A 23,998-nucleotide genomic window follows, 5' to 3' on the forward strand; every position below is an offset into this window, starting at 1 on the left:
ATTATATCTAGTTTTTATTAGACCTTCAAGGTGGGCAGCGGCTGTGCATCAGTGTGCACAAAAGCGTTTGCTCTCAATAATTACCAAGTCTGACTGATGTGTACATTTACATGTATAGAAAAATGATTTGAAAGCCAATCTGCTCCGAAAGAGCTGAGGTCTATTACTGTAAATATATATTTTAATGAAAACAAAGTTTATGGCTTAATCTAGACAATATGTGTAAAGCCAACGTCTGGTTGCATCTGCTGTAGTACTTTTATATTCCCAGTTTGATAAGCGCAAGCACTGGTAGAGGACCCACGCTTTTCCTATCCCCTGCAATTTTGCTGAATTCATCAAGGCTGCTTTTTTATTGCATGTATGTTCTTTTCCCATCCATTGACTAAAATACTACAGGGAATATGTGCGTCTGCCTGCCAGCACTGAAATAAAGCAGAGCTGGCCATCTGTGGGAAGAGGGTGGATTTACAATATACCTATAAACACCTTAGGGTATATGGTAAAACATGACCTGCTTTGCATTTCTGCATCGGAATGTCCACTGTGAGATGTAAAATACAGACTTAGCATTCAGTACTTTTCCCCTTACAAAGAGCTTACTGTGCTCAGGACAAATACCATAAACAACATAAATCATTAAATTAACAAGGCAAGGTCAGTTATTAGGCAGAGTGGGGTTGAAAAAAAAAAGCAAGTTGGGGGTGTGTGGGGCATCCCATAATGACACATAAAATCATCAAAAGTTGTCGCTGATCTGCAGAGCTGAAAGAGGGTGAATGCGGCTCTCGTACTGCCTCGGGACAGGTGCTACAGTGAAGCTGAGCAGTTTCATCTACACTTGTGACAATTGACTCCAGTATGCATGCCATGGAGTTGACAAAGCCGAGGGAGGAAACTGGGGCACCGAGCTGCATGTATACTAATGGTGTTTGGTTTTGTCTTTATGTGAGTGGGAATACACGGCCGCCATGCTTTAGTACCTCTCACTGTGCTCTCGCAGAGTAAACACACGCAGGAAGGAATATCCTACTGTGATCATACAGAATGCTGTGCAGTGGAGGAAGATCAAAGACAGCAGCATTAGTGTGTCGCGATACAACATTAGCATTACCTTAGGAGACAGTTTGGATGTGAAGTCTCCTCCCAGATCATCCTGTGGTGTGACCAGACCAGAGGAGTTATAGACCTTGATCTTCAGGTTGGGAAGCGGATCCAGGAGGGGGGAGTTGGTCATTGGGATTTTATCTGACACGTCGTGAAGGGCGTACACTGGACCGCGATACATGGCAGCTGCATTCGTCAGGTCGGGAGGAGCCGTCAGTAAATCGGCTGGAGGAATAAGAAGATACAGAAAAAGAGAAGGAAATAAAGTGAGTACCAACAATATCAAAGCAGGCAAGTGGAGTGGCAGAGTTAAACTAACGGATGACTCTAAATTCTCTGTGTAATGCATGGCTGCAGCATGGGACAGGTGAGCAGGACCCGCAGCAAGATCAGTGAGCAGGTATGAGGGGAGTGGGGATAAAGCTCGCCAAGACGCTTGATAAGGTATCAGTGTCTGGTATGATACATTGCTGTACACAGGGGCATGACCTGGATGAAAGACCTGTCATGGCTGCTGCACAGAGGAACAGAGAAAGAGGGAGGGAGAGAGAAGGTAAGTGAGGAGAGTCGGCTATCTTAGAAAAACAAAACAAAACAAAAAAAAAAACAGTAGAAGGGTCGAGCAAAGCAAATCTTGTAAATGCAGCACAGGATATAATTTCAAATATATTTGAAGCCAAAATATTATTTGTTCATAAATAAATGAGTATATATCTAAAGGAAAAGATTTCAGTCTATAAAATTACAAAATATATCTATAGGAGAACAAAGCAACTCTATGCTAAGTTTTAAACTCGTCAGATGTTGGTTCCTTTTCGACTTCACAGACAAAGTCGCTGTCACACTTTAATCAAATGGCTATGTCAGTAATCAGAGTGACAAAACCTGCTGTGCACGTCAACCACGAGAACATATTAATGTTAAGCGATGCACAGTTATTATTACCGACTTGTTAATTACGAATCATCTCTTAATACTAATTACATTTCTGCATGTCTTGCACTTTTGATTAATTTATTCATTAAAAGAATTTAAAAAAAATTGTGTCTTTATTAGAATGTTGAACTCGCCAACATTTGCAAAAAGTAAAAAATGTGTTTGGAATAGGTAAATTATATTGAATAAATAATAATTAAATTCTAAGCAAAATAACACTATTTTCAGTATTTAGTGAGAGTGATGCAAATGTACTTGGGAATCTGGCTTTTTTTAAACCAGTCACAGCCTGTTACAGCCCAAGGTTTTACCCTGCTTTCCCTTACAACAGGTAATGTTTGCTTGTATATTGGAAACTTGATACTTCTATGTGTTGTGAGCGCATCCCTTCAAGACCAGGCGTAGATTAAACAGGTATCTTATATAGCGATTAAAGTGAAGAGCCCTTCCGCACCCGTGGCATGCACAGCACGTTGTACATGCTGATACAATCAAACCGGTTAAGGAAGATGATGACCTTCCACCCAGTCTGAGGGAGTTTCTCCCTATAATAATAATAATAATAATAATGATAATAATAATAATAATAACTTTATTTATACAGCACCTTTCTGAAACATGGTTAGAAAGTGCTTTACATTTCAATAAAAAAAATATTGAAACTTTTAGACCTATCTATAAATATAACTAATAGTACACTTGTCACAATTATTATGCATACATACCATGGTCAGTGTCTGTGTAAAACATTGCATCTGTTGGATCTCTGGCTTGTGAATTCAAAATAGTGCTTTGCACTGTTAGTCACACTCACACACACACAACAATGGTCACAGCCGACAAGCTGGACATGACCTCCATGAAGAGCAATTTGGGATTCAGTGACAGGGCAATCGAGCCCCCAACCTGGAGATACCAAGGTCACCCACTGGACCAACAGAGCCACAGCTGCCTGAGCAAAATCTTCAAAATGTGAAAGTTTCAAGTTCTGTATCAACTCTAACATTTTTAATGCTGTGATTCCTAAATCTGTTTATGTAAACACAGTGGCAAGTTTAAGCTGAGGTTCTCTGTATTATAAACGTTGATCCCTTGCAGGAAATCCTCAGTGAGGCGTTTTCTAATGATAAAACGAAAACTCCTACAAAACCAAGATTACTTGTGGTTCAATAAAACCAACAACAAAATAGAAACTGCCAAGTTGTTAGTCTCGGTGCTTCCAGGAATGCAGAAAGATGCTGCAGCCCAGTTTGCCGATGGAGATTTACTTTCACCAAGGTGATCTGAGTGCATGTGCCCCAAGCGACCCTGTAACACACCAAGTTCAGTAACTGTTGGAGCTTCTTTCGTAGAATCATTTTGCACAACTTTCTTCAGCACAACACAACTCAGCCTCGGGGCAGGAGCCCAAGAATGCTTATCGCAACACAATCAACTTCATCCTTTAGAAAACCCCCAAAAAAGATTTCCAAATTTAATTAGGATTAAGATCACAAGATGGCCAGTTACCTAAGTGAGAATCAAAATTTGTTCACATCAAACCTCATTCTTTTGGGCACAGAGCCTGAAATCATGTTGTTTCCTCCAAGAGATTGTAAATCCCTCATTATCACACACACACACACACACACACACACACACACACACACACACACACACACACACACACACACACACACACACACACACACACACACACACACACACACACACACACACACACACACACACACACACCTGTCACCTATCACTGTCTTCTCTTCTCCATCACCAGGCTGTTTACCCTTAAAGCCAGCAGGTATTCCTGCCAAATCATCCCTGCTGAAATTTAATTAACAACTAATGGAGAGAGAGAGAGAGAGAGAGAGAGAGACACGGTAAAAGGACATACTTCTTCATTAATAGTAATCGGAGATGGTCCCTCTGCAGAGTGTCAAGCATGCTAATGCTATGCTGATAAAATGGCACCCTGTTTCGACACATGCAAAGATGCTAAAGCCTTGTACAAACGTATGGTAACACACAGGCATGCACGCACGCATACACACACACACACACACACGCACACAGTTTAGCCTGTAGTTTACCAGTTTGCCATGCCTCTATCCTGACCTGCGTACCTCGTTTTAAATTGATGGCGTGATGTGAATTTTAATCATCCGTCCACAACTGACCATATGCGCACACACTCTGAACTAGTTGCACGTCATGTTAAAGGTGTTTTGAGTTGTGAATACAAAATCTGACTCGGCAAGGTTACAACAGTCTATTGCGAATATAGGTCCTTCTTAAAATGCTTGTCATGTACCGCTACCTATCGAGAGGCGGTCCTTTGTCTATTTCAAGCTGTCTAATATACAGTATGGAATCAAAATGGGGAGACAGTGTGGGTTTGCGTTCACTACTTGGGTTTTTGACTTTTTGAAACTATGCAATTGTGTGTCATCGGCCAGAAGTTAATAGCATCTGTGGACTGATTAGTATACATTTTCCTGGCGGTTCCAGTCCTTTCCAGTAAGCTATAAAGTGGATGTAGGCAGAGAAGAAGTAATGACAACACAGACAGCGCAGAGTGAAATATGGCTCCATTCGAACAGGAAGACAAACATGGAAGGGAGGGCCTGTTGTGGTTGGAGACGCTGTGACGGGAGAGACGGAGACAAAGCTGAGGGAACACAGAGACACAGAGACTGGGATGAAGAGTAGAGGGTGCTGATAAACAGGAAATTTGATTGACCTAAATGTGCAGAGGGGAAGAAAGAGACAGAAAAAAAAAAAGTGAGAGACAGAATGAGAGTGACGGGGGAGAAGAGACTCCTTGATGAAAGAGAGTGGTCTCTGGCAGAGGCAGATTGATCCAAACCGTCAGAGATTGACTGTAGGAGGCCGAGGAGAGAAATAAAATCATACGAGCATCAAAGCTACTGAACAGAAAAGAAAGGTGCAGTTTGTGTGGATGATAGTCACATGAGCTTCATATGTATTTGCACAAGAACTTGTTCCCCCTGCCCATTATAGCTATACTGAAAACCTTGAAGTGGCCATTCAAAGTGAAGCACACAAGCTCCTTATGATTAAATTTGCTTTCCAGGCTTCAATGAAATGAGTGGATTTTCTACTGTACCTTGGGGGTGAACAAAAATAACACACCAGACTCATTATGAGAATATTTTTATACTCTCCTCTGTGGATTAGATGTCAGTCTCTGTTACATTTATTACCTGATCTGGCCGTTTTGATATTAACAGACTGGAAGCCTCCATTGAGCGCCGAGGTGTCGATGATGTCTGAGTCAAAGTCTCGGTGAGTCTTGCGATAGACGAAGAGCGCCACGATGACGGAGATGAACAGGCACATAATCACTGCGATGACTATGCCCACATACAACGCCACGTCATCTGTACTTGGGGCAGCTGGAGGGGACAAGAGAGGGAGAAAGGAGGCACAGGTTCAGACAGATACTCTTCCAGAAAGCACCAAGACACAATTAAAATGAGAAGATGTGAAGATGACATAAAAGTGGCAAAAAGCTAATTGTAATGGAAGAGCAGAACAGAGACGGAGCATAAAACAAGACTTTCACCGCTGTCTGTCATCCTTAATTTGAGTTGGAGAGCTATACTTTTTTTTTTTTTTTTTTTGATCTGACCAATGTTCAGACTCGAAGGACAATCTCTATAGGGTCTGTTTCAAATGAAACTTTCAAATAGCCCTCCAGCTTCTGTAATACGATAACTTGTCTAGACAGATAGACAGAGACACCTTTCATATAAAAAGAACGGCACCAACTCTTAAAACTTAATAAGCCTGTTAATTATTTTACGGGGGGTCCTAACATCCTTTTTCAATTCTGCTGAGACTTTAATGGCGTTTCAGCGAGAACAATGGCGGAATTGTCTTTCTTGATGCATATTTCAGAGCAGAAGAAGGGACTAAAATTTTAACTGATGAGTAATGCGGGCGGTAAAAGGTATGAGCCGCGCTCGGAGATGAATAAGAGCGGAAAAGGAAAAGGACGGAAGGAGACACGTTAAGAGCACTGGATATGAAGATTAGGAGGTAATAGCTGGGGAAGCCAATCTGTGGCGACGAGAAGAGGAGTCATAAGTGGAGGAGGAGTATACAGAGAGAAGATGTAGAGAAAGAATAAAGGGATAAGTTGGGTGGATACGATGAGAGACTAGCAGAGAGGCAATCATGTGGAATGGGTGGAATAAAACAAGCATATAGAGAATAGAAAAGGAGGCCAGACGATTGAAAACAAAAGTACAGTAGAGAAAAGGAGAGGAGAGAAAAAGAGAGGACGCTAAAAGAGAGGCGCTAGAAGAAACAGAGAAATCAAGCCAAAGCAGTTGAAATAGAGTCAAACTTCAAAGCAGCAAAACAAACACGCCGACATATTCAACACGAAAGTGCCCGCATAACTTTTTAAAGTGGCCTCACACTTAAAGCACTTCTCAGATAATCATGTCCTCTGTAGCAAGTAGGAGGGGATTTGTCTGTAGTTATTAAGAAGAAGATAGAAAAGTATAAGAATCCTCCTTTTAATCTACCCTTAAAGTTGAGAGGCAGATAACAGGCTTTTAACTACAAGAAGCCTCATTTGCTAAAGGATTTACTGTTGTTGCATCACAACAAGTTCAGAAAGCATGAACTATGCATGGAAAAAAAATCAAATAAAACCATTTGATGAAGAGTACAAATATTCAAGCATAATTCTTTGAGCAGGAAACACACATCACCGAGGACAGGTTACCCGTCATCATGTTAGTTAGTTGCTTGCCACTTGAGGGAGCTGTGAACCACTTTTTATATTCTCTGGGGAGCTCAACGTGACAGCCCAGCTTTGCCCCTCTTACGCGCACACACACACACACACACACACACACACACACACACACACACACACACACACACACACACACACACACACACACACACACACACACACACACACACACACACACACACACACACACTACTCTCCAGAGACACGTTAAGCCTACGACCATGACAAAACAAACTCTCAGAGAGCTTGGTCCTACAAATAGAAATCTTATGAAGATTTAGACATGTCACAGTAACGCGGACAACAAATTCACCAAAGTTTGCAGAATGATCCATTTCCTAAAGTAATTCTTTGAGTGAAATATACTCATCAATCAATGTTTAAGGTATAAACAGGAGCTTCAAAGCCACGGCACTGCGCGTAAACATGTTGCATGTAAAGCATTATGTAAAGCATGTAATCACCTATAACTGCCAGAGCTGAAACCCCTAAAGACTGGACTCAAATCCATTCTCTAAGTGTTTCTCTTGTTTAACCGGGGCCAAACTTCTACCCTGCAGTTAAAAGCAAAGGGCAACGAATGGCATAATGATGAGAGAAATATTCAGCAACATTTCAATAATTGATTTAAGTCTTTTGGTTAATTTGCACATGCAAAAATGTCACATTTCCAGTGGTAATAGCCTCAAGTGATTTTTTTATTGCTTTCCTGTGAATAGTAAACTGCAGTAAACTGTTAATATGTCACTTTCTGTTCAGGCAAATTGTGAAGACGGCAAAAATAATCAATAAAAAATAATATCTGTTACATCCTCAGTTGTCAGTCTTTCTGAATTCAGCTCCCTACATCAACTCTGAATGGGTGAAAATGTCATGCTCAATGTGCCCCACAAATCACTCCATGGCTGAGGAAATGAAACATTCATATAATTCATGTTAACAACCCCAGATCTGTCTTTAATCAACAGATTTATGACACGAGTGTTTGTTACAGGGAACTGAAATTACTGCTAAATAGCCATCCTCAGATTTAACTCAGTCTTGGAGCACCACCTATAAACGTCCCAAGTTCGGAAAAAAGTTTCTTTTCATGCAGTTACCCATTTCATTTTGCCGTAAAAATTCCCCGATGCCCCAACTTCACAGCTGCACAAAGTTGCCTTGTTATCAAGGTCCTTGCATTTGCCAAAGGGGAATAGAATTGGATAATCCTCTTAAGTACCAACTCCCTGATCTTAATTATGATCATCGTCATCCTCATCTATTTAAGGAATCTTTATCGTGTTTCTGCTTCAATTTGAAGGTCTACAACTTCACCAGCGTGTGAGACGTCACCCCGCCACAGGAAGTACCACTTTTAAACTTACTTTTCTCATCCTATTTTCCTTGTGTTTTGGGACACTTTGGGAGAAGGTAACTAGGCTATAGCCTGCTGTATTCTCAAGGTGTGTGTGTGTGTGTGTGTGTGTGTGTGTGTGTGTGTGTGTGTGTGTGTGTGTGTGTGTGTGTGTGTGTGTGTGTGTGTGTGTGTGTGTGTGTGTGTGTGTGCGTGTGTGTGTGTGAGTAAAAGCCTTTCTTCACCGTCAATCAGTTTATGTCGCATCTCCCTCAGATCTTTCTCTCGCTCCATAACTCACACCCCCCTCTGTCTCCCTCTGTCCCCCTCTGTCTCCATCTGTTTGATTTGTAGATGAATGAAACATCATGTCCCATTTGAGCCTCTACCTGCCTCTGTAACCTACATACAGCTGCAGGAAACGAAATATTTGTTTCCCTTTTACGATAAACTATATTGTTTTCTTTTATTTATTTATTTAATTATACAAGATTGCTATTTTATTTTTTACGTTCCACCTTATTAAAATGATCATTTCTAAGCAAACAAAAAAGTTAAAGTTTTGCTTCTATGCAAAAAACAAAGTTATGCTCTCATTGAAAAACACAGTCTTTTATTCAGATGTTTTTTTTTTTTTACTGTCTGACAGTCTTATGTAATAGGTAATCTTTTCTGACAAGATATAAACTAAAAATATGACCTTAATGTGGGTGTGCACCTTTGACCAAATCAAAAGAAGTGAATAAACTTTTTGGGAACGTCAAGTATATTCAAGAATGGTGGACGACAATAATGGGCAATAACTGATTGTAGTTTGTAAACAATTTGCATATCCATGTGAATGAAAAAAATCTAAAAGGCTCCTTATTGTTGTTTTATGCTTTAGTGTCTAATCAAAGCCAAAATGCCTTTAGCTGCAAAACCAACATTACTTTGCCCGTATTATCATGTGCATGCCAAATGCAGTTCATTTTGTTTGGTGAGTCCAGCCGAAGTAAGGAAAAAAGCTATCCTCTGTATGTCAGTATAAATTAGTATCACTGAATTATTGTATATTCTTTGTAAAGCTTAATATATGCATATATGTGTAACTGTGTGCGCATGTGTTTAAAAGGGCATACACCCTGGAAACAAACAAGAAAAGAGCCCCAAAATGTACCCATTCACTCACTCCCCTCACACATTTTCACATTACATGACCACAAAAGAAGGCCTGCTTGATTTCAAATGACCTCACCTACACTGGCCGTGACTGATTCCTCCTACTGTGATCTGAAAGGAGATGCAGGATCCTCAAAACTGCAACAAACAAATGCAATGCTTCTACTTCCAAACCAACCTCAAACTATTTTCTGTGGTTTTATTATCCATTCATTTTGCACTGTCGGCTGTGAGCTACTAAACTTTGTCTTCTATTTAATAAACAATGACGATATAACTTGTTTTGGTATATTTTCCTCCTTTTACCTCAGTGCTGCATGAGAATGTGGATTCCCCCATTGTGGGATAAATAAAGTACATTCTATTCTATTCTATTCTATTCTATTCTATTCATCTGAACACACCCATGAGCTACCAGAACAGAGGCCCCAGCTTAGCTTCAGTCAGCATGGATCGCTGTCTATTGATTGGCTGGATTCTTTTGTCAATCTCGGGAGTCTGTCCAATGTGCTGCGGACAGGATTTTAAAAAGGGGAGAAACTAGGATAACTCTCTCGCTCTCATCTCTATCTTCTCTGTGATCTGCATCCAAAGCAGAGCTGTGGACAATCACCACTTGAAACTCATTCAACAGCCTTTTTGATCTTGTCTGGCAAAAACATGCAAACACCACCCATACTGCACTGCTGGCAGACGCATCCGCTCTAAGTAACAGTCAGGGACGATTGGAACAGAGAGACTGAAAAGATAAAGCAAACAGTCATTTGGAAATGTGTCTATGACTATTTTCTATAGTGACATTATGGAAAAATAAACAAAACAAAATGTGTGATGATTAGTGTTGAAAAATAAAATATGGAATTCTTTTGGAGTCAGTGAGGTTGTATTTCTATGATTTCTATGACTTCTATGAGCACAACACACTATACACATAAAACCATTAGATCACATGCAGAGTGAAACCCTGTAATACACTGTAATTGCAGCTATTTAATGAATGGATTGAATACAAGCCTTTCACTGCGACTTGTTATATCCAACTAAAAGGCACACTATGACCTCTATCATGCTCACAAAATACAAGCAGACTCTCTTTTTACAAATCTACAGCTCAGCCATGATGCTCCCATCCTTCTCATCCCCTCAAGCTAAGCTGGTCTTTAACTGACACAAATACCGCCACACATCCAACTAAACAAATAAAGCGGTGCACAAATGCGTAATGAGAGATAATTACTATACTTCTTTTGTGATTTGCTTTTCAGGCTTGAGGGCAAAGCTCTGACGCTTTCATATATGAGATATGCTTAGGCAAACAGCAGCGCAACAATTAGCCCCGTCCACACTTATGAATGCAGTTGACAGCGAGTGCAACGTGGCCACAATGACTGATGGCGATTCAATGGGACGCCTATTCTCAAGATGAATGACCAACAGTTCTTCATCTGGTCAAAGTGATTTGAGCAAGCACTTACTCTTGTCCATGTTATTCGATTAGATAGAACAAACCATGCAATCCAACATGCAGGTGGACCTTATGCAGGCCAGAAAGTAACAACCAAAAGACTGTATGGGACCATCAGGTCCGACAAAATGACATTAACCATCAATGTTTGTATCCAGCATCCTCTAAATATCCCTCACAGTAACTCTAAGCCTACATGTAATGGAGCCACAATATGCAGAGACTCAATAGTAGGAGTCAGACAAGTGTCAGCTCGAATAGAAATATGTAAATAGAAACTGGATTATCAAAAGTACATATAAAAATGAGATGTCATTTAGCCCCGCAATCACACTGTGTGAAAACAGGATCAGCTTGGTGATTAGTGACTCTCAAATCCACTCTTGCAGCCTGCCGGTGCTTGTGTTCCTGACTGTATTTTTATTTTTTGGGCACAGAATGACAGTCTCTTGGATAAGCAGTGACTGCCTCTGTCTCATCTGCAGCTCCCTCTGCATCTGTATCTGCCTGCGACCAGTCATCTTGCAATGAACGCACCATATGATGAAACCGCTTCAACAGACCCTAAACGAGAGTCATTAGAACACGTAGCAGACACTCATAGATTGCTTTGAAGATAAAACGAGAGCTCCTGCTAAGAGAGGAGCAGAAAGTGCAGTAATAACAAATGGCAGAGGTCCTTTCCCTCTTGCACCTCTCAATTTCTGTCTGTTCCACAGATTAGAGTAATTCCTCTTGTTAGGTGGGTAACACGGAGCGAGAAGAAGTAAAAAATTGAAGGTGAGAAATCCAGGAAGAGAGAGATAGGTAGGTGATAATCTTTAAACCTTAATAATATTTCTTATTGCTCATTAAGACATCTGAAGCAACAGAACCTTAACCAGGAGAGTCTGTCTTTTTTGTTTTGTTTTTTTGAATGTTCGCCAAAAAATGTATCCAATCAATGCAGCGATTCCATATTTCAGTCACTTCGGCGTTCACAGTTGGACCGCGATGGTTTCAGAACAAAGGCAAATTGCCTACTTTGGCAACGATTCAAAGCTGCTTGGCGAATCTCCAAAACCACCACAGCTGCAACAAACTCACAAACTGTGAATCAAGTGAACTGGTACTGAATCGATTCGCTGCTATCAAACGGGGAGAGAGAAAGAATCAAGTTAATTAAATGAATCTGTTACCTTTTGTGGTGCAGTCATTTACAAGAGTTGACCTCGACATCCTGCACTACATTAAATAGGAAGGACAACTATTTGGTATAAGTAGATATAGATTACAAGATGAATAAAATGTACTATAATATCCAAACATTCTGAACCGATGTGGTTAAAGGTTTTTTTTTGGCACCATGTCCATAGAGACCTGGTTATTAATCAGGTTAATAAATTGACACTTTCTGATGAAGGGATCTGAATCTCAACCTAAAATTCAGGATGACTTGGTATGAAAATGTAGCAACTGTTTTTCTTTTACAGAAACACAACTCAAGGAACAACTAATATTTACACAATATGTTCAACTGTAACATCTGAATAATGAAAGTCACTGGGCAGGAAATTGTCTGACTGTGAAAGGGAAAATATAATAATTACTTTCCAAACAAATCAGTTCGATGACCTTTAGAAATGTGATGATTATAGACTATTTCAGTGCCGAGAAGAGAAAAAAAAGTCCTCTATTTGGACTTTCTTTAACTGATAATCTAACTAAAGAACCAAAAAATGCTGATGTCAAAGTCTGAAACGCTCCTCAAAAAGGAACATCTGTCTCTTCACTGCTCGATACCCAGGATGTGCCGGCGCGCTTCCCTCCATTATCTACGAGTAGGTAACCGAGGGTGAATAAAACGTTGCAGATCTCAAGCAAGCTGGTGTTGGAATAACTAACCTCCCATTGAGCCTAACTTTAAACGCACAACCTATTAAGTACTGTGACTGAATACATTTGTATATATTGGAACAAATGAAGCTGTTGAATCTTAAAAATTAAGAGTTTTTAGGTAACGGAGAATGAACAAACCCCCAAGCCACATATGTTCGGTCTGAAGCCAAGTAATACGCACAACGTTGGTCAAATGCGTCAATATTTTTTTTTCTTTACATGATAAAAGATAAAAAATGTGTTGTGGTTTACATATAATAATAAAAATTATATTTGATCCTAGTTTGATGTGCTCAATTTGAAATATTTGTCAAAAATATAAAACTTGCTTCTATAGTTACTGTTATAGTCATGATTTCGCTCTTAAGCTTATTTTATCATTTTAATCTACATTTACAATGGATTTGATTTTAAGAGTGCTTAATTAAATAGTTTATGAAAACAATAAATCTTATTAAACCCGTCAAATATATTTTTAAATAAATATTTCAATCGTAACAAAATGTCCTAAGCAAGACACAGGAGAACCACACACAAAAAAATGAGTTGATTTTAAAGTATACAGACAGAAAGACATTTTAAAATGGCTGGAAGGAGCAGCAAGTGTAATAATACAAGGTATCACTTATTTTAGCCATCCATAAATCCATCCATCCATCCATCCATCCATCCATCCATCCATCCATCTTCTAACCCGAAGGTTAATCTCAGCAGACCGTGGGTTAAGACAGACCTCTAGTCTAAACAAATGGGAAAAAAAAAAGACAGGCAACCATCACAGAACATGCAAACTCTGCATACATAAACCCTGGCCGGACCTGAACCTTCTTGTAATGAGAGTGCTGACCACTACAACACCGTCCAGCTCCACTTGTTTTCAACAGAGTTTTAGGTATATTTATAGAAGGCAGGCAAAAAAAAAACAACCTGTGCAGGAAGCCATACTTCTGACATGAATCAATTTTATTCAGTTGCATGATATAATTGGAAAAAAAAAAACAACAACAACAAAAAAACAACACTATTGATAAAAGTGAAACATTCAAGAAGATAAAACCTAATTGACCACCACCCCCCCAAAAAAATGACTGATTGATAAATGGGTTGAAAGATTTCACTGTCACGAAGAAAGCTTGGGCCGAGTTCAGACCTCCAGAGAGGTGGAGGTCTGTGGGATTCAGTGAGTGCATTCATGGGTGTTGCTGAGTCCACAGAGGGACAGACCTTGGTGATAATTACGGCTCTTTTCAGACTCTGTTCAAAAACAACTTGTCTGTATTGATTAGGAGGTCTTGCTGCTCTTGGTACTGCTATGCTTGTGGCTGAGTTAGAGTCGTTCTTTGGGAGTTTGTTTTTGAGTATCATCATTGGCTTTTTGTCCGTTTAGTTCAACAGGCCAATTAAATTAGTCCTTCTTCATGAATGCCATAGGGTCTACTCGTAAAGTTAAGCTGCATAATGGTTTCTGTGCCTGTACGCTTGGAGTGCTGCTCAGTCTGAATGCGGACAATGCAAACATTAATATTTCAATGTAATACGCGGTACATACAGAAAAAAGGGTTTGTATCATTTATAAGTGAGAGTTCCATTAGTTGTAAAGAAATACCTTTGTCAGGACTATCATGGCAACAATTTATGTAAGTTGCATGACACCTTGATCTGTTGTGCAGAACAAGCAAGATGACTGATGAGATATTGGCTGTTCACAAGAAGCTATTGTCTTCATCACGACCTTCTGTCTGATATTCTTCACAGAAAACAACCCGTGTTTGCTGTCTCTAACCATCTGCTGTGTGCTTCAACAAACGCAACCATTTTAACAGCGCAAAGAATTTCAACAAGTAGATATCCTGGGTTATGCTTTGTCGAATGAGGTAAATTCTCTGCGTGCTAAAATTGCAAGTACCCGTATATTTCCCAATCGAAGAGCACCCGCCTTTTTCGAAGAGCACCCGCCTTCTACAAAAATGTGGAGCGTGTGAAGAAAGAACAGGACTCAGTACTTCAAAAAATATGAAAGTGAGTTTTTCAGTGAGTGCGAAAATGCAGAAACAGTCCATTTGAATTTTTTCCACGTTTTTTTTAGTTCCTAACAGCGCCCCGCCTGGGGCTGGGATTGCGTTGCAGCTGGGGGAGCAGTCACCCCGTCACACGGCCCGGGTTTCTCGCGGTGAACGGACAACTCGTCCACAAAACTGCAACCCCGGACGACTCGTCCATGTGACTCCAGACAACTTCTGACTGTGATCACATAATTACATGTCGAGTGCCATTCGGAGAGCAGATCTTTTGTTTTTATATCAAATGTCTAGCCATTAAATTTGCAATTGAAACATGTACTAAATTCCCAGATGGCAAGTCCTGAAAATTCTAATTGACTTTTCATGTTCAGGCCTCAATCTCAAAACATCCTTCAGCATTAGCTGTATGTTGGACTTGGTGAACGGACAACTCGTCCACAAACCTGCAAACCCGGACAACTCCTCCACGCAATTCCGGACAAATCGCCCATGACTAATTTTTTCAGCATTATTGATTTGATAGGATTGGATATTTGACACATTTGGAAGGATTATCAAGTATAGTTGGCAGAAAAACAGGCAGTGGCTGATTTTGCTATGGCCGAGGTGGGCATCGAACGGTCTTCAGAAATGTATTTCTGAAAAGAAATAGGCTGTGCAGTTGAACAGTTAAAACGCTGCTTCTGGCTGACAGCTTTGAGTGATGCGTTCGGGCGTTCACGTAAGCCCGCCTTCCGACATGTTAACGAGCTGCGGGGCTCATACAGTAGCGACGTTACATGCTAAACATGATTAAAATATGACTGATACAATCATGAGGGAGCTGGAACGTGCATGCACAGCACACGGCAGTGCCGAAGTTTCGGGTGGTGTGGGGGTTTGGATGGGGTTGGGGGGGGCACCGTCATGTGCGCAAAGAAGACCATTCTTCGCGAGAAACAAAGCCATTTGTACTATACTGAATATATATGGACATATACTACATATATGCAAAATATCTAAAATATCAATTAGACATAATATATAGAAAAGTAAATTGCACAGGATTTATTTTCTCAAAAGAATGCTGAAATCTCATCCATGGACAAGTTGTCCTTTAAGGGCGCTGTCTGTGGACGAGTGGTCCGGGGTCGCAGTTTTGTGGCCGAGTTGTCCGTAGACAAGTTTTCCTACAATCGTTTCTCGTTGTGACGTGGGAAGGAGGGTCGGGTCAGTGACTCTGGATAATGTCGGGCATCTCTCGGTCATTATATTCCCAACACCGTCTTTCAAGACTGCCACTGCAAATCTGCATATACACAAGTGCGCATGCGCGGTTTGGAGAACTTCTTCAATGTCAAAAAAGGCATTTGTAATTACCGTCATTTACAGAAGGTTTTAACTGGCACTCACATGTTCCCGCGCAGCCCGTCCTCTACGTGAGACGAGGGGACCTCACAAGCGAAAACTTGCCTCTTTAAAAATAGGTTGAATTCAGCAACCATTAGATCAATCTTTCATTATTTAAAGTTTAAAAAGTTCAAAATGTAAATCAAATATATTTTAACTAATTCAAGCAATATCAGAAAGTTTTTTTTACAAAATATTTAATACACTACTCCTCAGGTTTCAAAAAATACAAATTTAGATCATTGAATTTGAAAAGGGAAAAACAATGATTGTGATCTCTGTAAGTTGATGTTTGTGGCTGGCCATTGTTTTCTTTTCTTTTTTGGGGGGGAGGGGGGGGGGGGGGGGGTTTGGGGTAAGTAAATATATATCAGCTTTTCAGTTGCATTAGAATATAATGCAAAAATATTTTAAATAGTTGAAATGGTAGCAGCATGACAGCCATAGTAGGCACAGAAATGTACAACCGAGTATGAAAAGTAAAAACAAATAAATGTCAACATATGCACTGGTAGCAGCATGGATGTATGAACAGTAAAGTTCATATCTAAAGAATCCATTGGACAATCACTGCACGTTTTAAGGTGACGGGTGCATGATTATGGGTTGAGGACACCCAAGGTCACTGTACACAATAAAGTACAAGCCGGAGAGCAGCAGCAGCAGCTCAGCGTGTCGACGTTCACTCAGACTGGAATTAAATAATATGAACTGTCTTTTCAGTATTAAAACGTTTGTTAGGTGTGGCTGGCCCTGCTAGTTTTATTGCTTGGTTTGCGAGTTACTCAGTTAGCTATCTTACCCGAGGATGCAGGTGAAGATAACACGGCTGACAAGAAAGAAATAGGTTCCTCTGTTCCAATCATTCTTATCAGACTAATAAACACTGAGCAGGTACAATAACTCCGTGTAGGGGTTACTTGGGGATTTGACATGCTCAAAGTTTTGATATTTTCTTTACTCTTCGTGTGATGTCCTGTCTAGCCAATTGTAAATGGTCTAAATGAAAGGTTGTGAAATGGTATGAAAAGGCCATCCATTAGCTATACCCGTTTCTTCTTCGGAGGATGGAGAAGCAGGGTACACCGAACAGATTGCAAGTCAACTACAGACCCTGACACATAGTGATGAACACATCAAAAGTCAACTATGCATGACATCATTAGAGCTGTGCAGAATTCGCTTTTTGGTGTGAAGGACAAATTGTGGATTCTATTGCTCCCAATAAATACACCAGAGAAATAAAAAGCAATGCACAGACAACAGTGAGATCTAATGAATCTACAGATGCATCAAACCCAGAGAGTTTAGTATGGAATGAGGACTAAAATCTTTCTGAAATGTTATATTTTTCCCATCATTTAGGTATAGGTGCAAGTGACAAAATGTGTGTGGTACCATACATCTGCTGCATAGATACAGAACCGTATGAAGAATCAATGCCGCATAGCATCACAACTTGCTTTTGAATGGAAAGAAATATACAATGAGTGAAGCAACCTATTGAAGGTTCGATTGTGCTTCTCAGACCTTCTTGATGACGGCATCAAGGGGAGAGATCATGGGACGAACTGATGTAAAACTGAATGGAACATTAAAAATGACGATATTCAAAGAAAGACTGAAGAATGACAACAAGACACTGAATGAAAACAGAAAACATCGACTTACATGGTATTCCCAAATCACTCTTTTCTTTGGGCTCAGTGGACTTCTGAAACAATGAACCTTGGGGCAGAAAAAGAAAAAGGGGGATGGTGGAATGGATGGAAGAACGAAAGGGAAAACAGGATAAATTAAACAAAGTCAAATAAAATGGGAACAAACACAAAGCACACAGACCTTGATTCGATGCTTTTTACCCCCACTTTTTGTGTTTGTCTTTTCTTTTTGTTCTGCTGCTGAGCATCGAGCTTAGCTGTCCTCAAATGAGCTTAATAACTTTCAAAAAAGGGGTAAAAAAATAAGATAATTGGACAAATGCTGTCAAAGGCAGTTAGTGCAGTGTCATGCTGAGTGGTCCACTTAGTTGGGGCAGACAGAAGGTCTATGACACACATAAACTGCTGATGTACTGATGTATAATTGAAGCTCTGGTGTATAATTGATAAAGGCAACATAGCGACATGGCGCGCTTAAAAGCTTCTTGCTAGACCAGCTGACCATAGAAAACACACTGATTCAGCACTAAAGGGCAAGAAACATTGGCGAGGTTAAGTGGGGTGATGAGCACGTATAAACATAGAGTACCATTTCCACAGATGATACGCATAATGTGGCGTATCATTTTGGCTCTGCACATGGCCTGAGCATGTGCACATTTCTTTTGGTCTACTGGTTCAACCACATAATTCCAGGTAGGAATTGCTTAGCATGATTTTGCACAATTTGAATCAGATTTATTCTGCTTTTACTGGAAGACTTAAAAACTGACTGCAATTATATGACTGCATCTAACAAATGTCACAATGATTAATGTCTGAATCGGTGATGATAGGAGGAGCAACACGCCATGACAGAGATTTATCATGTTTTAATTGGAACGCAATTACTCGAGCAAACAACGGTGGTGAAAATATGGAGGCAGGAGAATGACGTCTAAATGGTTTTGAAAGAAACGACACACGTGTGATGAAAAGAATGGAAAGCGCAGTGCAGAAAGACAAAGGAGGAGGAAAAAAGCGGCAGGAAACACAACAAATTGACCACGAAGAGAGCAAATGGGAAAAAAAAAAAAAGAAAAAATAAGAGGGAGATACAGAGCTTTTAATGGAGAGATGTGTTGTTTGATGCCGCGCAGTACCTGCTGACATCATTTTCTCTAATACAACACAAACACAATCCATTCCTCTATCCAAACACTGACGTGACAAAACATCCAGTATCTCCTGTGATTATTGTGGTTTCAGAGGCTGTGCGACGGATAATATATTTGCTCTCGCGGTGCAGTTTTCCAGAACGCACAGTTATGTGTGTACACACCGAGATTGAAATGTCATGTTCCCACAGATGACACAGAGGAGCTCTGAGTGAATCTCTTCCAAGAATTCTCATCGATGTGTCAGGAAAATGTCAACAGCGCAAAACATAAAAAAAAAAAAAAACACAAGGTGCTCCAAAAAAACATCATTCATATAGAATCATATGTGGCCACACACTAATGAAACTCTCAGGTAAACACAATGAGAGAGGAGTCGCTCCGGGTAAGGAGTGGAGTCAAATGGATTTCTACCTCTGAGGGTTTAACAGCAAAACTTCAGCAGAAACTCAGCAAGAGATGGTGGACAAAAGGAAAAGATGGTGGAAGAGGCAGGCGGTGTAAGTCGTGAGAGGAAAAGAGGGAGAGAGTAGACTGAAGGGTTTTTGGAGCACAAAGTCAATTATGGTGCACTAATCTAAAACATTAACTCCAACTTCACATCGGCAGCGTGTATCCGCTGCATTCCTCAAAGTTCCTATTCAAGCTTCTCCTCTTTGGAACCGGCAACTAAAAATTGCTCAAACACTCAAATGAAACATTTCCTTCTGTGTGAAAACATTTTCTAAAGAACGGCCATTCATAAAGTAGATGAAGGCACAGTACGGGACTGCCCTCACATCTTTCAAATATACTGTAAATACAGTGTCTCGAAAACGCTGCGCATGCAGAAAGCCCTTTTAACAACCTCACGCACACGGTACATGCACAGAAACACACACAGATCCCCGCTAATGCTACAGGAAACCGTTGAAACATTAGTGCTGACATAAAACCACGTCTGTGCAGTCATTTTAAAGACAGAAAATCAATCACAGGAAATGAGCCTAAACCTATACCTCCCTAGGTTTTATCCCAGATTCTGCAGCCATACCTCACAGGCCGCAGGGACTCCTGATGGATCAGAGAGGCGATACACAATACGCCGCGCTCGATGGAGGAAGGGCTGCGTATACAGTAAGTTCTGTCAATAACAGGCCTACAGCAAAGCTTTTTAAGGAAATATATTGTGTATCATGACACACATAATCTATAAAATCATCAGTGCAATCCACTCCTTTCTGATTGTCAAGACAAGCCTTCAAACAACTATAGTGATGGATGGTTTGCTCAGTTTTTCCCCCAAAAAGAACAAGGAATGTCTCACTGACACGACGTTTTAAATGATGAACACCTAAAATAAGCTTTTTTCTTTAGCATTACTTAATTTTCCAGTCTTTTTTCTTGCCCACGTCCCTACACTGTTTTGTAACATTTGCCGCAGCCTTCAAAATCAAAAGCAGCTTATATTTTTTATGAAATGTAAAAAAAAAAAAAAAAAAAAGCTTTCAGCATTTGATATCTTTCATATTCTATTGTAAATAAGACATGGCTTTATGAGAAGTAAAAATCATTGCATCCACCGTGTCACCCTTATAATAAGTTATAAACCTATCCATGTTGGTATACACACATCGTCCTGCTATTAGAAAATATGTTGCGCTGGTGGTTGTTGTGTATAAACATACACAACAACCACCAGTAACTACATATGAAGACATGTAGCTGAGCATGCATTATTTATTCTTGCACATAAACGACCGAATTGGTACGGAGATTTAGATAGAGACTTCGAGACAAAGATTAACCAGAAAACAAAATATTCATTTTAACAGTACCGTACATCTAAACTGTATCTTTTTGACTTTTCAAGGCTAAGGGAATTTGTAGATACCTTGCTCCAACCTGACATTGCAACACGGTGTTTTGCTCATGTGTCATTGACCTGCTGACCCTCTTTTATTGCCTTTCTCCACAGCAGTCTCACACATGGTTGGTGGGACATTGACCACATTCAAAGTTTGTGGTCTAGAATTCAAATGTGCTCCGGAAGAACAAAGAAGTCTGAACAAATTGAGAGAGAAAGAGAAAGAAATATTGCTGAGATTAGCGCGTCAGGACGGTGAGAGAGGTGAAACAGAAAGATTTTCTCCCTCGCCAGAGTAGTTCAAGGAAAGCATATTATCAATGAGCTTGTCCCTGGCTGACCCCTGGACTGAGGTTTTCTTTCCAGGTCACTGCCTACTATTTGAACTGTATCTTCAGGTCAGGTCAGGTGAATTTTTACCTGAACACAAGAAAATGTTCTCCGCAGTGCCTCATTTTAAATTTTTTATTTTTTTTAAGAAGAAATGAAACTGAACTGTCTAATCTCACAATGATTTGTTTCACACGAGAGAAAATGCAAATTTTCACCTTTTTTGAATCGGCGAGAGACGAGAGGCAACCTGACGCCGTGATCCAAAAAATGAGAGTATATATATATATATATATATATTCAGGTTTTAAAGGAAAAGGACATTTCTTTTAGTTATTTGCACTTCATTCCGTTTCACCATGTCAGCATATTGAATGTTTTCCTCCTCTCTGTCTCTATCTCTCTTTTCATGTCACAGGCTTGTCTGCCAATTACTCTGAGCACATGGAGTAACAAGCACTATTCCAACAAGTCAACAAATATAATTGCCTCCACCTTGGAAAAAATACTGCAGCTATATTTTCGCCATTATGACTCAGCCTGCATTTGCCATGCAGTACCAGACTGTACTGATGTCAGGAATCGCTAAGTTGCTGTGGGCTTTTGGACTATTGTTCCGCATCATAATTTATCATTATATTCCTTACAATACAGGTGTTTTTTGCCGGACAAGAGAGAGAACCAAGCAGGGGGTTGATAACGACAATCCCTATAAAAAGCAGAAAGATGAGTAAGGTGGCTCCTGCAAAGAGATATTAAAGTAGAGAGGATGTAGCCAGACCTCGTGACCATGCGGATAGGAGAATGAATGTAAATAAACGATAGCAAAGATTGAAGAGGAAGAGTGAGATGAGAAAAGCGATGAAGGCAATGAGGGCAGGGAAGAAGATCATATAAGAAGAGATAAGAGAGGATCGGAAGCAGCAAGAGAAACTGCCACTGTGGCAGCCAGGAAGTCAAAAAGTGATCAATTCTACAACTCATTAAGTCTTTTAAATACTTTTAGTGCAGCATGTCAGAAATGGTGTATTTGGGAATCTAAATACATCTGTATAGTGATAATTGCAGTACCGATAAAAACACCACAACAGATCAGGTTTAAAATATTGAGTGATAGATTTCTCATTATGGATCATTGGTGGGTTAAATGAGCCCATTAATTGCTATGTTACACTTCACTCACTACTGCTCTTACCCAAAGGTTGAGGATCTGGTCATGCAGCCAAATCAATATTATACTTAGTCTGAGATTAACTCCCTATAGGATCAATTAACATCTGAAGCAGACAATGCTCAACATTTGACTGAATTGGCATATTCATCACTCACAGATGGATATATGTGATAGGTTACACACGTTCAGTGCATTCCGAAGAAATACTGCAAGTAAAGCAATGTCCACACACTTACTTTGCATACAGAGTCCATCAGTGCAGTTTTGAGACTGGAGTACAAGGCCATCACAGTCCTTGCCACCATTTTTGGGTGCTGGGTTGTTGCACTCCCTCCTTCTCCACTGTGTGCACTCTGTCCCGCAGGCCGACCACTTGCTCCAGTCTGTCCACACACCGTCCACTAGAGGGAAGGAATGGGAAGAGGAGGCCAGGGGAATGGTTAACCGAAAGAAAAAGCAGGAATGACTTCAATTATGTTCCTACTTCTGTGAAGTGGAGCATGAAAAAAAACACAAACACAAGGACAAAAGTTGAACGCAAAAGAAAAGAAGCACAGGACAGTGAGAAGAAAGTGGGGCTTCAGAGTAAAATAGATCAGTATAGAAGAGAATAGAGTTACCGGTGCACAGTGTAGTGCAGGGCAGCTTGTGGATGGCCTGTCCATCACACGGCAGTCCTCCGTTGAGAGGGGCGGGGTTAGTGCAGCTCCGGGTTCGTTTCTGGAAGCCACGACCGCAGCGGCTGTTACACGCAGACCACTCCGTCCATGTGGACCAGCCACCATTCACTGTGGCAACAAAGATCAGCGTTAAATTAAAAAAAGTCCTTCGTAAACAATCCTATTTTGGGTTGCTGCTCATCATAACCATGATCTGTGGAGTCCCTGCTTTCATTTCTTCTACAGTCTGTGTGTGCCAGAGCACGAGATATTGGGTAATCAGTTGGTTGGTTTACGAATGCCTAATATATTCCTGCAGCCAAAGTTACCCGGTTCAATGTGACGTGTATCCTCACTATATTGTTGTATGCTGCTGACATTCTGGGGGAGCCTCGTTTTTAAAGGGTTAACAGAGACACCACATCACCAAAAGGTGTCATTCTTCTTACTATACGTACTTGCGTGTCTACAAATAAGAAACATCCTCCCTCTTGCATTTTTACCATTTGTTTGTGGTTTATAACAAAATCCCTCCAGATAAAATAGTAGTGGTTAATCACCAGGAATTTCGACAAAACATTTTTTTTTGTCAGGAGGCTGAAGTTCAGAGAAAACAGCTGGATATTCCTACAAAACAGCACACAATCTTCTGAAACTTCAATCACTGGCGGATACGCTATCAGTGTTTCTCCATTGGGTTTACATTGACTAATGCAAGGAATGAAAGAGACAAAAATATGCATACACATGCAGCTGTACAGTCCACTAAGTACACAACAAATTACAAACTAGCCGGTTGTTGGCAAACAGTTTAACGCTTAACATTTATAGGTGAAACACAAGGGGGGAAACAACCCACAATAATTGCAGGGTGAATCATTAGTCTCTGTTTTAAAGCTGCAATGGAAGCTGGAAATTTTTACGACTTGTTTTTGTGCATATTTGCCTTCAATCCCTGTTCAAATTCTACCTCTCACTCCAGCTCCTTCACCAGGCTTCCCCACATCCAGTCACATAGACTTGACTGTTCGTTCATTATTTTGTATGACTGTTGTTGTATTTCAAGAGCGAACATGTGGCCAGATAGTG

General features: G+C 40.3%; 1 protein-coding gene across 2 annotated transcripts in view; it reads right to left on the reverse strand.

Annotated features, from left to right (window-relative positions):
- The window catches only part of LOC308112571 (netrin receptor UNC5C-like), a 189,367-nt gene that overhangs the window by 14,346 nt on the left and 151,023 nt on the right, over window positions 1-23,998 (reverse strand). Inside the window, exons 6-10 of one of the 2 annotated variants that reach the window (XM_080468211.1) lie at window positions 22,871-23,038; window positions 22,487-22,651; window positions 17,754-17,810; window positions 5,265-5,456; window positions 1,115-1,332 (exon numbers count right to left, since the gene is read on the reverse strand). In XM_080468211.1, coding sequence (XP_080324337.1) covers window positions 1,115-1,332; window positions 5,265-5,456; window positions 17,754-17,810; window positions 22,487-22,651; window positions 22,871-23,038 — 800 coding nt within the window. The remainder of the gene's footprint in view (window positions 1-1,114; window positions 1,333-5,264; window positions 5,457-17,753; window positions 17,811-22,486; window positions 22,652-22,870; window positions 23,039-23,998) is intronic. The other variant, XM_080468212.1, reaches the window with a different exon arrangement.

Source organism: Lipophrys pholis (assembly GCF_963383615.2).
Source record: "Lipophrys pholis genome assembly, chromosome: 7".
NCBI classification, from domain to species: domain Eukaryota; kingdom Metazoa; phylum Chordata; class Actinopteri; order Blenniiformes; family Blenniidae; genus Lipophrys; species Lipophrys pholis.